This window comes from Aphelocoma coerulescens, chromosome 5 (genome assembly GCF_041296385.1).
Source record: "Aphelocoma coerulescens isolate FSJ_1873_10779 chromosome 5, UR_Acoe_1.0, whole genome shotgun sequence".
NCBI lineage: Eukaryota > Metazoa > Chordata > Aves > Passeriformes > Corvidae > Aphelocoma > Aphelocoma coerulescens.
The window spans coordinates 58,346,928-58,361,724 of NC_091019.1; the positions used below are offsets into that span (position 1 = coordinate 58,346,928).

The following is a 14,797-nucleotide window of genomic DNA, read 5'->3' on the forward strand; positions in this document are numbered from 1 at the left end:
CATTACTTCAGGAAATCTAAGGCAGAGAGAAAATCTAACCACCACTGACTCCAAAAAGCATACTGAAGCCTGTCTTGCAATGTTTGAGCATAAAATTCCCACTGATACCATGCAGAAAACCGAACAAGTGAAACTAAGCTGTTCCTGCCATAACCATTCTGGTTGCTAGGGGAGCAAGCATGAAAAAGAATGAAGCAAGTCAAGTTTGGATATACATTACACCTGCATTTCTTTAAAGAGAGTTGGTGGAAGGTGTGCACCCTAAGGCCCCAATCCTGCAAACTCTTACATGTGTGTTAATTTCACATGTATGATTCATCCCTTTTGAAGTTGATTCACCTTTAATAAGTGTCTGCCAGATGAGGGCCTGGGATGATAGGTACTGTACAGAATCTGGATTCCTGTGAATCCAGAGCCCTCATGAACTGGTAAGAGTGTGGATGTCTTTATCTGGAACTCAAACTCTGCTCATAGTACTGAATGTTGAAGACTGCACCATTTCAGATTTTCTGCTATTAATATATTAAACCATTAGTATATACTCAAGTTTTAATGTCCAATGCTATCAACAATGGAACCTAGCAGGTTGGAGACACTAGAAACACCTTTTGTCTGTTTGTTTTTTCCTTCAGAGAGGAATGAATAATTGATACTATCAAAAGGCTATCTCAAGTAACATATGCAGAATAATATTATTTCTACAGCCTGTGTCTGACCAAGAGCCACAGTTTGGTGACAGAACACACTAGGAAAAGGGAGGGTCAGGAGCAGCTCAAAGGTGACAATCCTTATCAGGTGGGGCTAGACTGGGCACAGAGCTGTGCAAGCCAGGGTTGACATGGGGATGTTGCCATCCCTCTGCACCTTGAGCTTTGACTGTCCAGCAGTTCCTCTGCTCTTGTTTCGTGCTGTCACCTTAGAACAGGAGTTGCATTTGAGCCATTCCCAAGAAGTTTGTGGCTCATGACATCACCTGAACTTCAGATCAGCTCAGCTGTGACCCTTATGAGGATTTTGTAAAGCCACAGGAGAGCAGCACTTAAAGAAACAATTTCTAAAGACAAATACCTCTCATGTGCCTAAGACATAACAGTATCAGAAAATTCACAGCCAGCCTCTTGAGATATGAATATTGCCCTTGTGGTAGGTACAAGACAGCAGAAGTGGTGCTCTGGAGAGGGCTTAAGTTTGTTCAGAATGTAGATGGCGTTTGGGTGCAAGTAGGAACAAGCTGCAGTGCGACTTGCCTCCCACATAGTTTCCATGTTGAGTGGTGGGAATGTCAGAGGTGGTCTGTTTGCTTTCTTGGACTGATCTGCACTTCATAGCCACAGCACTGAATCTGACACTTTTAAACTTTGCATTACTCTTTGTCCCTACTTTTCCTCTCCCTTGCCCTGTCTTTAACAAGCAGTAGTGCACAGCACTTCTTCCCACTGTACCAAGAAATGTGACTTTGAATGACTCATCAGGACATTGTACTTCTGTTTAGAAATGCTTTATTGTCAGCATTTATTGTAAACACTATCAGTTACAATGCTTACAAATTTAATTTATTTCAAGCCACTTTTTTTTTTTCCTTGTTTAAATTTGCTGTATTAATTGAGTTGGGTAAATAATCCCGAATCTGTCTATACCAAAGATTTACAGAGTCCCACTCAGAGCAGTAATAGCTGTGTGGTGTGAGTGGGATGTGAAGGGCATTCTGGAGAAAATCTTCCTACCAGTAAGGAGTAAATAGTTACAACAGGAAGAGAAAACCCAGCTTTTTGCTGGTATCCAGAGATACAGACCTCATAGGGGGTCACATTGAGGGAAGATACCACACAACATTAAATGCTTTGCAGCCTTTTATCTTTTATTGCTGTCCCATAGCAAAGCTTTTATTTTTAAAAAGTGCTCATTTCATGCTGTGATGTCCCATACAAGGTGGGAAATGAGGAATACTCCAGGGCAGTCCTTGGACAGTAAACAGACACTCCCCATGTTACGTTCAGTACCTAGTGAGAGTGAACAGACATGTTCTACATTAATCTATTTCAGGTCAAATTTCATTTCAGCTAATTACTGTTTGGCTTAAGACGAAGAATTAAAAAATTCATACATGTAGAATTCATTCTTCACCGCAGACTGAAAAGTAGGCAACCATGCCATTATTTGCTGGCTCAAGGAGATGCTTGTGGATGATGAGCCACGTCATAAGGGACCCACCTGAGAAAATATTTTAGATAACTGAACAAACTTGAGGCATGTGCTGTTCCAGCAATGCTTTGCTATGAAGCAAAGTAAGAATAGATATATATTTTTTTGTCTGTCAATTGGAACAAAGTATAATTAAAAAAAAAAAATCTGTCTCCTATGGTCAATAACCTGTGTTTGGAAAAGCAAGGTGATTCCTATAGTATGTGTACAGTTCTTTGGTTAGTTGAGAAACTTAAGATCTTATATGAAACATATAAGCTTACAGAGGCTTTATATGGATAACTGTAAAGTAACTTCTGATTGAAGATGGAGTTTCCTAAAAAGAAGCAGAGGGATTAGATAAGGAGTTTAGTCCAATTCAAAAAGGGAAAGGCCCACGGCTACCAACAACTGATTAAGCAGAAAGTGTATGGGAGCTTATTTTTTTATTTTTAATTACTACAGATGATCTTTTAGGTAATGGGTTGGAAAAGCTCATGTTTCCTGCTAAATTATAAGCCTACCTCTTTATTTTGAAGTGTTATAGTGTAGCAACTTACTTAAAATAGGAATTATGAAACTATTCCTGATCTACTGGGTCATCATGCTTCTTCTGGACCTTGATTTGTAAACTATATCAGTTGTTTAGCAGAGGAGCACTCTGCCTCCTTTTCAAACCTAGTTCTAAACCTTCCACTAGGTTAGTTATGAAAAATGTATTTTGCAGATTTTTTACTTGTCATGTTATTTTCTACCCACAACAGTACCTTTAGAGAGCAGCCTTTCCATAGAGTTTCTTGAGCATCTGACTAAGGTGTAGGTGTTGCCTGGTAGTGCTATTTGTCCCTTTATCTCAAAGGATAAAGGACAAGGAAAGACCTCCTAAAATCTACGGGTAGAAACAAATAATAAAGGTGTTGGGAGGAGGAAGTTAGGAAAAGATGTACTTTTGACAGAGGTTCATAAGAATTCTTACCATCATTTTGAAGCCCTAAAAAGCCAATGAGCTTCTCCATTAACATAAAGATTCATTGCTTATCTGCAAGACCTAATGTTTTATTTAATTCTGATATATATGGGCATTGTATTCTCTAAAATACAGGAATGATGCTATGTAATAAATATTCTCCCTGTTTGCATGTATTTCAGTTACTAATATTTCTAGTGTTAAATTAACCTAGCACTAAGGTAAACATACTAAGAATTCTTGGAAGAGAAGGGTATGCATCCCTTTCATTTTTAGAGCTGAACTTAACACTTCCTTGAGCTTAGTGTGTGAGTGAGTTTTTGAGAGGGAGGGAAGCTCTGTTTACTGCATCTGTCACCTTGGAAAAGATTCATTAATTCTGTGATTGTGGAAAATAGAATGTAAGAACTTTCACTGACTGTGTATATGACAATGCTGGATTCAGGGGGGAAAAAGCCCCTCCAGGTCAAGTCACTTTTTTTTTCTATTCCTTTCATGAAGGCACATACCAGTGATTAACTTGTTACGAGAAACAGGAGCACACCTTTCAAGCCATGACTTGGAGGACGTTGGAACAATACTCTGCAGGTAAATGTGATATATGGTGAGGTGGCCCTAAAATGGTATGGAGAGGCATGGTTTTTCAGAGGAGACTCAAAAATGGAGAACTTTCAATAAACAGTTGGGTCCCTGGCACATGAGGTGGCTCTTTCTGTGCTAGATGAATAGTAAGGCAACAAGTGAAGTGATGAAATTAAGAATCAACTCTGTTTCAAAGCACCAATAACTCAAGAGAGTTCCAAAGTAGAGAGGATTGTGGGGATAAGTGAGCTGGAAGCAAATATATACGCCATTTTTTCCCAAAGTCTTTTACTGAGGAGTGGTGAAAAGAAGATGTTCAAGGTATGATTTTGTAACATCTCTCTTAAAAATAAAGCTGCACAAAATGCATCATTTTTATTGTTATAAAGTCCACTTTTCACTTATATTGGAATGGCTTCTACTGTAACTAGTGTATAGTATTGTTCTTAAAAATAACTAAATCAAATAGATTTGATTTAGTTGTGAACAGCTGCTCACCATCACTATATTTAATTTTAAGAGGATATAATTCTCTTAGAGCTGGTTTGCATACACTTGCTTTCAATATATAACAATGTGGATATGTATTATAAAAAGAAATAGATGTTAGATTTCGTTTTTTCCGGTACTGGTCCTGAATTACAAATTACTCTGAAAATTGTGAGAAGGTTCATGTATATCTGAAAATTACTTGTAGTTTTTACTTCATTTCCTCTTCTCTCTTTTGAAAAACAAACAAAAAACCCCTGAGTACTGGCCTTTATATCAGGACTTGGCAGGAAACCATGAGACTTGCAGGGACCAGCCAGTGCTGTATAATGTCTACAAAACAAGGTCAAGGTAAAGCTTATGTGTGTTCTGTGTAGAGACTGGACTCTGTCCTTTGAGTAATTCTGGAATTAAGGAACACTAGCTGGAGTGTTTCCATTGTCATAACATGCTCAGAGGAGACTGGGTAATAAGGCTTTTACCGTGGAGTCAAAATCTGCACTTCCCAGGGCACTGCAAGTGATAGGAAAGAACTAAGCCCTTGGTTTGTGCAGTTTCCCTCTGCCAAAAGGTAAGAGGAGTGGTTTAGGGAATGACATTCTTCTACAAATAAATTGGCCCCTTGCTTAGTCCTGGTGGCACATGCAGAACCAGTTTGGCTAGCTGACCTGGCAGTAATATGTCCAAGAAAAGAAGAAAAAATCAGGAAGAGAAAAAGAGTACTTCAAACAAAATAACAAAATGTGGTTCTCATGCAGTTTGTTACAGCTTTGTAGGGATCATTGTGCACCTGGATCTGCTTGAGGGGAGGATGCATGGCCTGTACCAGGAGCAGAACCAGGCAGTGGTCAGGCTTCGAGACAGTGCTGAAGTGGCTGTTCCTACCCTGCTCCTGCAGAGCTGAAGCTCTTCCTCTGCTCTGCTGTTTTAGAGGGCCTGGCATAGTCATTGCTAACAAAGTGGACTTATTCCACAGAGCGTTATTCAGACACCTAAAAGTTATTCAATCTGAGGTGCTGGTGTTTGTCCTCTTGCCAAAATGTCTCTGATACTTCTCCAGTGTCCTCAGATGACCTTACTGATACACTCATTTTTCCAGCATGTTCTGGCTCATGTCTCTGTCCTCTCTCTTAACTCCTTATTTTAAGCTCTCTCTGCAGGCACTGGCACCTGCATGGCAGTAAACATGTTCACACGGTCAGGCTGCTTATAGAACCAGCTGTTTATAACATCTCTCCTCTGTCTAACTGGAGCTATTTTCCTGCATTTCTTCTATCTTTTAATGTGCCTTAAGCTGCAATTTCTACCAGTCCAAATTTGTCACCAAGGCAATTTGTCAGGTTCTTGTGGTTTAGAAGGATAAAGCTGCTTGCTTTCTGATAAGCTCTGTGTTCCTGCACTTAGCTAACTTAACTTTTCCTCCCATGCAATTCTCTCTGAATTAAATTATAAGCATGTTTTCCCTCTTTGCTACCGACCAATCCTCAAACAGACTGTTACAAAAGACCATAAATAGTGATTTTTGAGTTCTAATAGTCTCCTCAGCCTCCTTCTGTTTAGACTCATGATTTTAGAATAGAATAGAATAGTTCAGTTGGAAGATTATGGAGATAAAATAAAAATAAATGTGTTCCTTTGGCATTGGTGATGTTTGAGAGGGAAAGGAGTACCAGCCAGAACTGAGGGTTGGACTGTATCAGTGGGAACTCTTGTGTAGGAAGTGGAGATGCACATAGTTATTAAATCTTTCATGGTTTCATTTGCTGGTGTCTTTTTTTAAGTGAGAGGTGTTAGTCTGGTTTCAGAATCACTTTGTTGATGTTTGGTATCTGGTTCATGGCTTTGTTTCAAAATGAGATCTCAGTGTTAGTAATCTGTTAAAAATGTCAGAATATCTTCTTGTATTGCAGTAGTATTGTCATCTGTCTGAAAAACCAAACCATGATGAGATAAATTGGGACACTCAGACTTACTCTGAAAGCTTCTGGAGTTAGTAAACAGTTGATTTGTGGGAGGTTTTTTTAAAGGAAAAAAGCTTGTATAGGATTGAGATACTTCAAGTCTGTACTTCACAGAATTAAACAGGGGCATAAAGCCAAAACAGCTTTCTTTTTCATATTCTTAGACTTCATAAAATGATATGATATGGTATGGTATGGTATGGTATGATATGATATGATATGATATGATATGATATGATATGATATGATATGATATGATATGATATGATATGATACGATATGATATAGAGGGATGCAGCCTTTCAAAATCACCACCTTTCAGAATAAGATGCCTCTTCAACTTAACATAAACAGGGGGTAAGGCTGGGGAAGGAAGAATAAATATGCCTCTGCAGGAATTAGGACCAAGCTTCTACTGCCTGCTGTCTTTCAAAGAAGTCTGTCTGTCTCAGCTGAGAGAGATGTGGAGATACAAGCTAAGAACTCCCAAATGTGCTCAGGACAGAGCAAACCATGCCTTGTGCTGGACTTACTTTTTTTTCTTTTTTTTAGGGTCTTCATCTTAAAAAATAAAAAGAAGAAAAAATTTTTTCTCTTCTGTCCAGGTGATGACACACCTGAAAAAAAGAAAGTCTCTCCTGATTACTTCATATAGACACTGAAAAGGGAGAATTGCTGATAAAGCACAGCTTTGTGTCCCTGGGAAAGATGAAATCCTAGTACATAAGGAGGCAGGAAGGAGCTCCAATGTGTCATTTCACTTTACTTTTAACTTCCCAAATCTACAACTGCATTGGCCCTTGTCCTTATAAACCTTCTGAGACCTGACAGGCTTTGCTCCTGGTCCCCTGAGAGCAACAGAGCACCCCTTAAATTGCAGCTTGATGTTGGTGTGGTGGGAGACACGGAGAGCACTGCCATTATTGGTATCTCTGTCATCATCATGGCTACATTAGCCCAGCTGAAACTGTGAACTGGATACATAATAATTTTTTCTGAATGCAAAAGTACTGATAGGCAGGATGCCTGAGATTATCTGCTGTCAAAGGTATCAGAGTTTACTAAAATGAGTTAGATAGTTCTTTATCAACAAAGCAGGTTTTCAACATTCTGTTAAGTGTATACTGAAGCTACCTTTATTCCATTTCATTATATAAAAGTGATGGACTCACTGCTTAGAGGTTGCACTTGTAGTAGGAATTGGTGGCATAAATACATTTGAGACAAATACAGAGCAATGGTACCTATAGTGTAAATTGAGAGGTCCCCTGTATATATTTGAGTATATCAAGTACAGTTACTGTGTGTAAAGGAAATACAAATGTGTACAGCTTGACTAGGGGAATCTGGAATTGGAGAAAATGTTTTGTGGTGCTCTTGATGATAATCAATCTAGTAAATAGTAGGTATCTTCTATTTAGAGTGGTATCTAAATTTTCTCAGAAGCTACATCACCTTTTGTTCTCTGGGAACAGTACCCATAGAATAAAGTTCTCACTCGATTGGTAAATGGCTGCTGCAAAATTGAAGATACTTCTGTGTATTTGGACTGCTCTAATGTCACGGAAGGAGACCACTTCACAGTTTTGACCTCTGCAGCGAGGGTTAAATTGCTCTTTCTGAATAGGTGCTGTTAGGCAGTTAATTTTCAAGTAAGTGCAGCAGTCCTTGTTTGTTGCTTACAGAGATGTAGCTGAGGTGCCCTGGGTGTGTAGGTTGGTAATATTTCTGAAAATCTTTGACCAAAATGGTTTCTGCTTTGCACATGGCTGAACGTTGAGATTCTGTTTGGCAAATACAGTGCTCTCCTGTCCAGTGCTGGTGATGCTCATAACTCTCTAGGTAGGCTTTTTGTTTGTTCCTTAGCCTGTGACCTTAGTGTTAACAGCAAGAGACTAGCCTTTGTAAACAAAGATAATTCATATGTTCCAGAAGTGGCTGCTAAGCGATTTCTTTGCTTTACTAATGCTTACACTTTTTCTTTACTAATGCTCATTTCTTTCCTGCAGTTTCCTTACCAACCTCCCACTGAGCTTCCTGTTGGACCTCCTCTGCCTTCCTCTGTTTTCTTATTGCTTCTGAGGGGCCTTTTTTCTTTGTGATGGCAGTTTTCATTCATGATTTATTGATCCTTTCCTTCATGATGCCAGACTGAAGCACCGTTAAACCTCTTAGTACCCCACTACCACTTCCCTGTCCCCCAAAGGCCTCAGCTGTAGGTCACCTGGGGGTTGCATGGAGGAACACAGATAGAGACAATCTGCTTTCCCTTTTTGTGCCCAGCCTCTGGGACTGCTGCAATTAAAGGCTTCCACTCCCCTGAAAACATATTTTCAGGTACTTAAGCGATTTAATCAACAACAGAAGTGATTTCCACCTAGCAGAGAAGTGAATGTTGCAGCCCTGCTGTCATAGTTTCTTCCATGAGTTTACCTGACTGCCCCTTGCATCTCTGAGCCTTCTCCACTCTTCACCAGGTCTGCATGGCTTGGTCATCACCCCCAGGAGCTCATCACCATCTCCATCCCTGCTGCCAGCACAGTGCCTGTCACCCACAGCAAGCTCTGGTTAAGGCAGCAAACTCTGAACTTAATAATGTTGGGGAGGGTTCCCCCTCTCTTAATGAGATTCAACCTCACTTGATGATTATCAGCAGGGTTCTGCTGAAACAATCTGCAAGCTCACGGCAAGCTCAGGTCTGAAGCTTCACAGATGTTGCTATCCTGAGAAGACTGAAGGTCATTCTCCCAACCTTCCCATCAGTTCAGCCTGTCTTCAGGCTTGGTACAGACTGGCATGATTTTGCATATGTACTGGCTCTTAGCTCTTTTACCAAAATGAGAGTTAAAAATAAACCTTAAGTATTGTGGATGGGACTACCAGAAGATGTGCAAAGAAATAATCTGGTGTGCATTCCTCTGGAAACTGTAACTCACTTATTTGTATAGGACTCATTCTGATCCTCCCTATTGCTTGTTACATGTGGCAGAGAGAGGTCATCTTTAAAAAGCTTTTTTTCTGTTTACTGCCCATTTAAATCCTACAAATTGTTTTATAAAACAAGTATAGCTGTGTTACTGTCCAAATAATATTACATAAATGTACTTAATGTCATAACTACTGATAGCAAACCCAGTTATGCAAACTTGTGAAGGGGGTTTCTTTGTGGTTTTAAACAAGTCCCATGGGTTGCTGGTACATCTGCTTGTACATCTCACTCAGCTGCATCTTGATTTAGCCATTGCCCTCCCCCCAACTCATTTCATGAGATAAATATTGTGTTGTGAAATATGAAACTGCGTGACTTTTTTTTCCCCTTTGGTCATAGTCACACCCACTATGTGAAACTAGCCTGTTGTAAGTACTTATAGCATAGCCCTATTAATTTAAGGAACTCATTCATCAAGCTGTGTTGCTTGCTCAGCTATTCAAAGCTGTTGTAATAGTGTTCCTTACCTCTCTACCCTGGCAGCCATGTTGAGCCTGGTTCAGCCTTTGCCTGCTGAGCTCATTGACAGGATCCAGGAACTCCCTGAAATTAACTGAAAGATTTAGAACCAATATTAATTATTCTTTTTCCAGCCTTACAGCTAGAGGTGATATGGATGGGCTGTACGCCTGGTACCTGGCTGGTGCAGACCTGGAGCAAACTGGTTATGATGGCAGGAATCCCCTACAAGTAGTAAGTGTCCATACAGCTGTGCTCCCTTGGTGTGCTAGCTGAGTAATAACACATGCTCTTGGATAATATTAATTTGGGAAAAACACATGTTGCGTCGTGGACTCTAAACTGGATTAGAATTTGTTACAAACTCAAATCTGGTGCTGTTGTGAAGTAATAAATAGTTGGAGCGAGAATTTTCTCATCTATGTTAGAGGAATTAAAATTTAAATTGGATTTTAATTATTTTGTGGTAACATAGTCTTAATTCCCACAAGTGAGTATTTGCATGTCCTAGTGCACAGGATGGCAGGATTTATTCATGTTTCTACTTACAGGCAGAGGCTACAGGACAGAAGGAGGTTCTTGACTTCCTTAGACAAAAGCAGTAAGAAAGGTAAGATTTCGTTTTCAAATGCTGGAGTTCTGAAATGTATGATCAGCACAGGTATGAAGAGGGATCTTGTATTTAAGCCCTCGTTCACCCTGGGACATCTGGGTTCAACTGCTGTCCCTGTCTTGGTTTCTGATTTGACTCTGAATACTTTAATCCTTCTTTGTAGAGTGGGGCTAATGTTTATTACTCTTTCTGCCTGGACCTGGAAGTGCTTTTTTGTGCATTCCACAGTGTAGTTTTGAACTTGGGAGTGTCAGAGCTACTAAAAGAAAACTACTGAGGGCAACAATGTGATGTTCCATTGGCCTATTGCAATAAATTGCTCCTCTGTGTTGCCTACATTGGAGAGGAAATGCCTTTTATCAGGCACATTGGCCAGGCCTGGCTCTCAGGGTGCCATGCCCCCAGCACAAGAGCATTCCCTTCCCCAGGACAGCTGCGTAGGAGGGGCCACTGTGCCACCTTCAGCATTTCTACCTGCTCTCTCCTTCTGGCTTTCAATGAAGCACCCTACACCAGAAATCTCCTGGTGTAATATAGTCAGCCACCATGGGAAACATGTGCCAGATTCGTCACAGACTGGAGTTAGTTGTACTCCACACGTGGAGTAACCTCTGTGACAGAGAGCTCTGCCCAGGGGCTGCTTCAGCTCTCGGCATAGGACAGGGCAGTGTCATGGCCTCCCTCTTCCTCAGGCCACAGAGGCAGCTGCCTGGTTGTCCCTGACGTGAATCCCTTCTGTGCTGCCATCATCCAAGGTGTGTTTCCCTGGCCCTGTGCATGTGAGGCACGTGTGTGCCTCATGTTCAGAGCATTGGACCTGACAAGTTTCTCTATAGGGAACTTGTTTGGGCATTTGACCTTCTCCAGTGCTGTGCTGTAACTGGAAGCATTTGAAACACTTGCCTTTCATTTCTCAGAGCTCCTTTCTGATGCAACACAATATATTGGCAAGTCTAATCCCAATTTAAATATTGGGAGGAGATGATCTCCTTTATTTATTAAAACTAGCACAAAATGTAGTTAAAGGTTTTGCTGCATCGATGGTTATCTGGCCACTTGTGTCTCCCATTTGAGAGATGTTAGTGGGGACTGCAGTTGGATTGATTCACTCTAGACTGGTTTAAATGAGCGAAGGACACAATCAGGCAGATTTTTTTGCTTTCCTTCAAAGTTTTGGGGTTTTCTTTGATTTTACCCGATACAGAAGGATTAGATACAACACAGTCTTGAGCATTTAAATGGAAGTTTTCCAGCGGTCAGGATGGCAATGCTAAAATACCTTTAGAATATGAGTTATGCTGCAAAGGGATTTCCATTTTTATTGAAATAGGTCTGCAAAAATTGCTTTTCTTTTTTAAGTGGGGAGTGAGTGTGTTAAATCCTCAACTTGTCCATGGATCACCTCATAATTCCTTTGGACTGAGCCATCAATAGTGTAGGCGGTCTGAAGGAAGTCTTCAGCACCGCATGAGAACTGGCTTGGCAGGCCACAGGGTAATCTATTCTCAGGAAGGTTTTGGATACTGCCTAGTTCTAAACATCCATTTTCTCTTTCTCCAGAGGCTGTAGAAGATGGTGACTCCTCATCAGGAATACCAGCTTGAAACATTCATGGTGTTAAGCCATTATGGCTTAACAGGAACAATGGTAGTGCTGCTTGGGGCATACAGGAAAGCTACAGCTTAGAAAGATTCTTTATTTAAGATCACATTGATTATCTAAAAATTATTGGCTGCCTTTATTTTTTAATCACTTTTTGGAAAGAAATGCTTCTAAACAAGTGAGGCTGTTCTGTTACAAGTTCTGATTTTAAACAGGCCTTCTGAATGTTCTTGCATTAAACCACTGAGGACAGTACTGCAGGCATAGCAAATGGAAATGCTGTGGTGAATTCATACCAAGGAAAAACAGTGGATTGTGCATTTCTGGGTTTCAACTAATAAAATCTCTGAGGAACAATGTTGATTTCACTTGGTCTGTTTTTTTGCAATGACTTTTATCACTCCAGTTGCAATTAGAGCAATTGTGAGTGTCAGTGCAAACAATTGAATCAGTCATGGGCATCTGCCTGCAGTTGTGTACTAATCTTCACCAATGTGTCACTATAAACCCTCACTTGAAATGAGTAGGAGGCAGATGCCATAAAGCATGTTTGTGGGACTGCCTGAGTGAATTGATTGTTTTGTTTCTAATAGCATCTTTCCCACATCCTGACCGGAATATAATCAAGATTGCTACATGCTAGACACGTAATTCTTTGGACTGTAAATGGGATCTCAGTATTAACAGACCCCAAGTTTAAAGTACCAACACTTTCAGACTAAAGAAAGAAGGCAATATGTATCTTTACAGCTGTGTCTGCCCTAGAATATGTAAATGGAGGGAATACTTCAGGCAAATGCATACATTGGAGATGGCAACTTTTAATTTCACCTACAGCTTCTGCAGTACTCTGTGGATTTTCTATCTGCTGCATCTGAAGGGAATCTTTGAAATGCAGATAGTTTTTTCTTTTTCCTCTTTATACTACTCAAACTTCCCACAGCTATTCTTATCATGGAGAAAAGCTGCAAGGACTACTTGCTGAGCCTGCTAGTATTAAAAGATTCCCAAGGTATACTGCAAATCAGATCACACTAAAACAAGGGAACTGTGCACATAGTCTGAGAAAATGCTGTATATACTCCAGTTCAAAACAAAACCATAAAAATGCCTGATTATGTGAACAGTAGTGCACATCTTCACTATGGTCACAAAAATTACAACTATGCTGTCTCATTATTAAATTACTGATATTACATCGCAATGAGCATGCTTTAGATTGAGTAAAGTGAATACAGAATTAAGTAAATGAGATCTACCATCAAAAATCAGGCATCAAATTTGTCATGTTTTTTGGTGTCTTACCTGTAAATACTTAAAGTTGATGATGTATGTAGCAAAGTAATGGTTGTGAAAATTTTTACAATCAGGAGTAAAATCATACACAGACTCTTCTTCCTATGGTGTTCAGAATTATTATCTTGCATCATCAATAGTCTAAGTGTTGATGCACTGAACCAGGCAATCCCTATATAATCTTCTTTACAAGTGACTTTCTTGGCATTGTAATATTTTTTTTTTAATTATTCTCAGATGCCATAATTTGTTCACAACAGCACCCATTCTTTATTTCTGTGCCAAAATGATTGACTGCAGCATAGACAGAGGCATCAATATTTTCTTCAGACTTTTCAATAAAGGCTCATCTGATCTACAGAAAACTTTCTAAATAATAACTTCTTATATTTCTAAAATACAATATCCATCTAAAGTACAAACATACTTTTTCTTTTAAACAAAAAATTATATTCTGGTTTGAGCTACTGAACTACTAGGTCTCAACAGTAAAACTGAAGGAGAGGGAAGAAAATAGCCAACTATTTTGGTCCTGCATATAAGCCAGCTAAAGACATGAAGGACAGCATTTTGAGATGTGATCCAGTAAGCAGTTTTAGTTAGAAGCTCATAAAGCTAAAGTAAAATGGTTTGGGTCATTTTACAGTAAGAATAAAGCAGTATTAGCTTCTTTCTGATAAACCTTTACAGAAGTATATATCCTATTAATATTTCATCTTGCCTGAGATAGTGTTCCTGCAACTTTCTAGAAAATTTGTGATTTGCCTTATAAATAGACCAGTGTGTTTTAATGACAGACATATGAATGCAAATTTAATATTTATCTGAGGAAGAACTGGATCTCTTCTATGTACGTTAGAATTTCATTCAGGAACTGTTAACAGTCTACAGGTGTTAAGAGAAACTCTGTATGGGGTGCTGTGGCAAGAATCACCCAACCAAGGCCAGAAACTTCAGCTCTTGACTCAGTGTTGGAGATGAACTTCAGTAACTTTTTGGAGATCCTGTGTTGTCTTGTTAGTCTACTACACCCTTTGCTTCATGCTGGTGATTTAATAATCATAATTATACTCTCTGTGATAACTCCCAGTCTTATGATGAATCTATTTGTGTGTAGTAACGCTTAAGTTTTGCATAGTTATTGCTCAAAAGTAAAATCTAAATATTAGTAAGGAATAAAATAGTTCCTATTTGTTTCTATCTGTTTCACTTAGTGCAAGCAGCAGAATGTCTTTCATTAGTAAAAGTATGCTAGACATCCCAGAGGCAGCTCAATTTTTTAAACATCCTAATTTTTCTCCTTCAGATCATTCTTGAAAAGATCCAATACACTCTTCTTTTTATCCAACAATCTTCTGCTCAGTAAAGGGTTGCTGATTAAGCAGCTGTACAGGGCCATGAGTATTGCAAACACACTCATTCAATTGCCAAGACTAACTGTGGGTCCATTCCATAACTACTCCAACAGCTTTAGCTCCAGTCACCCATGATGTCCACATACCCTTCCATAGCTACATCCAACTACACTTTGGGAGATCTAGCACTGTGATGATCATCTGTAGATCCGTGCTTGGTATTTCATACACAGTACACATTGAAATGGCATGGTGAAAGCTGGATTAAGTTACTTCTGGGGTTTGGATTGGGTGTTGGGTTTT

At 39.6% G+C, this 14,797-nt stretch overlaps 1 protein-coding gene across 5 annotated transcripts in view; it reads left to right on the forward strand.

Moving 5' to 3' along the window:
• Positions 1-12,200, forward strand: part of ASPG (asparaginase) — a 49,554-nt gene extending 37,354 nt beyond the window's left edge. For all 5 annotated transcript variants that reach the window (XM_069018396.1, XM_069018395.1, XM_069018397.1 and 2 more), the window contains 4 exons: positions 3,650-3,736; positions 9,763-9,862; positions 10,180-10,238; positions 11,802-12,200. In XM_069018396.1, coding sequence (XP_068874497.1) covers positions 3,650-3,736; positions 9,763-9,862; positions 10,180-10,233 — 241 coding nt within the window. In that variant the 3' untranslated portion in view covers positions 10,234-10,238; positions 11,802-12,200. The remainder of the gene's footprint in view (positions 1-3,649; positions 3,737-9,762; positions 9,863-10,179; positions 10,239-11,801) is intronic.
• The last annotated feature ends 2,597 nt before the right edge of the window (positions 12,201-14,797 follow it).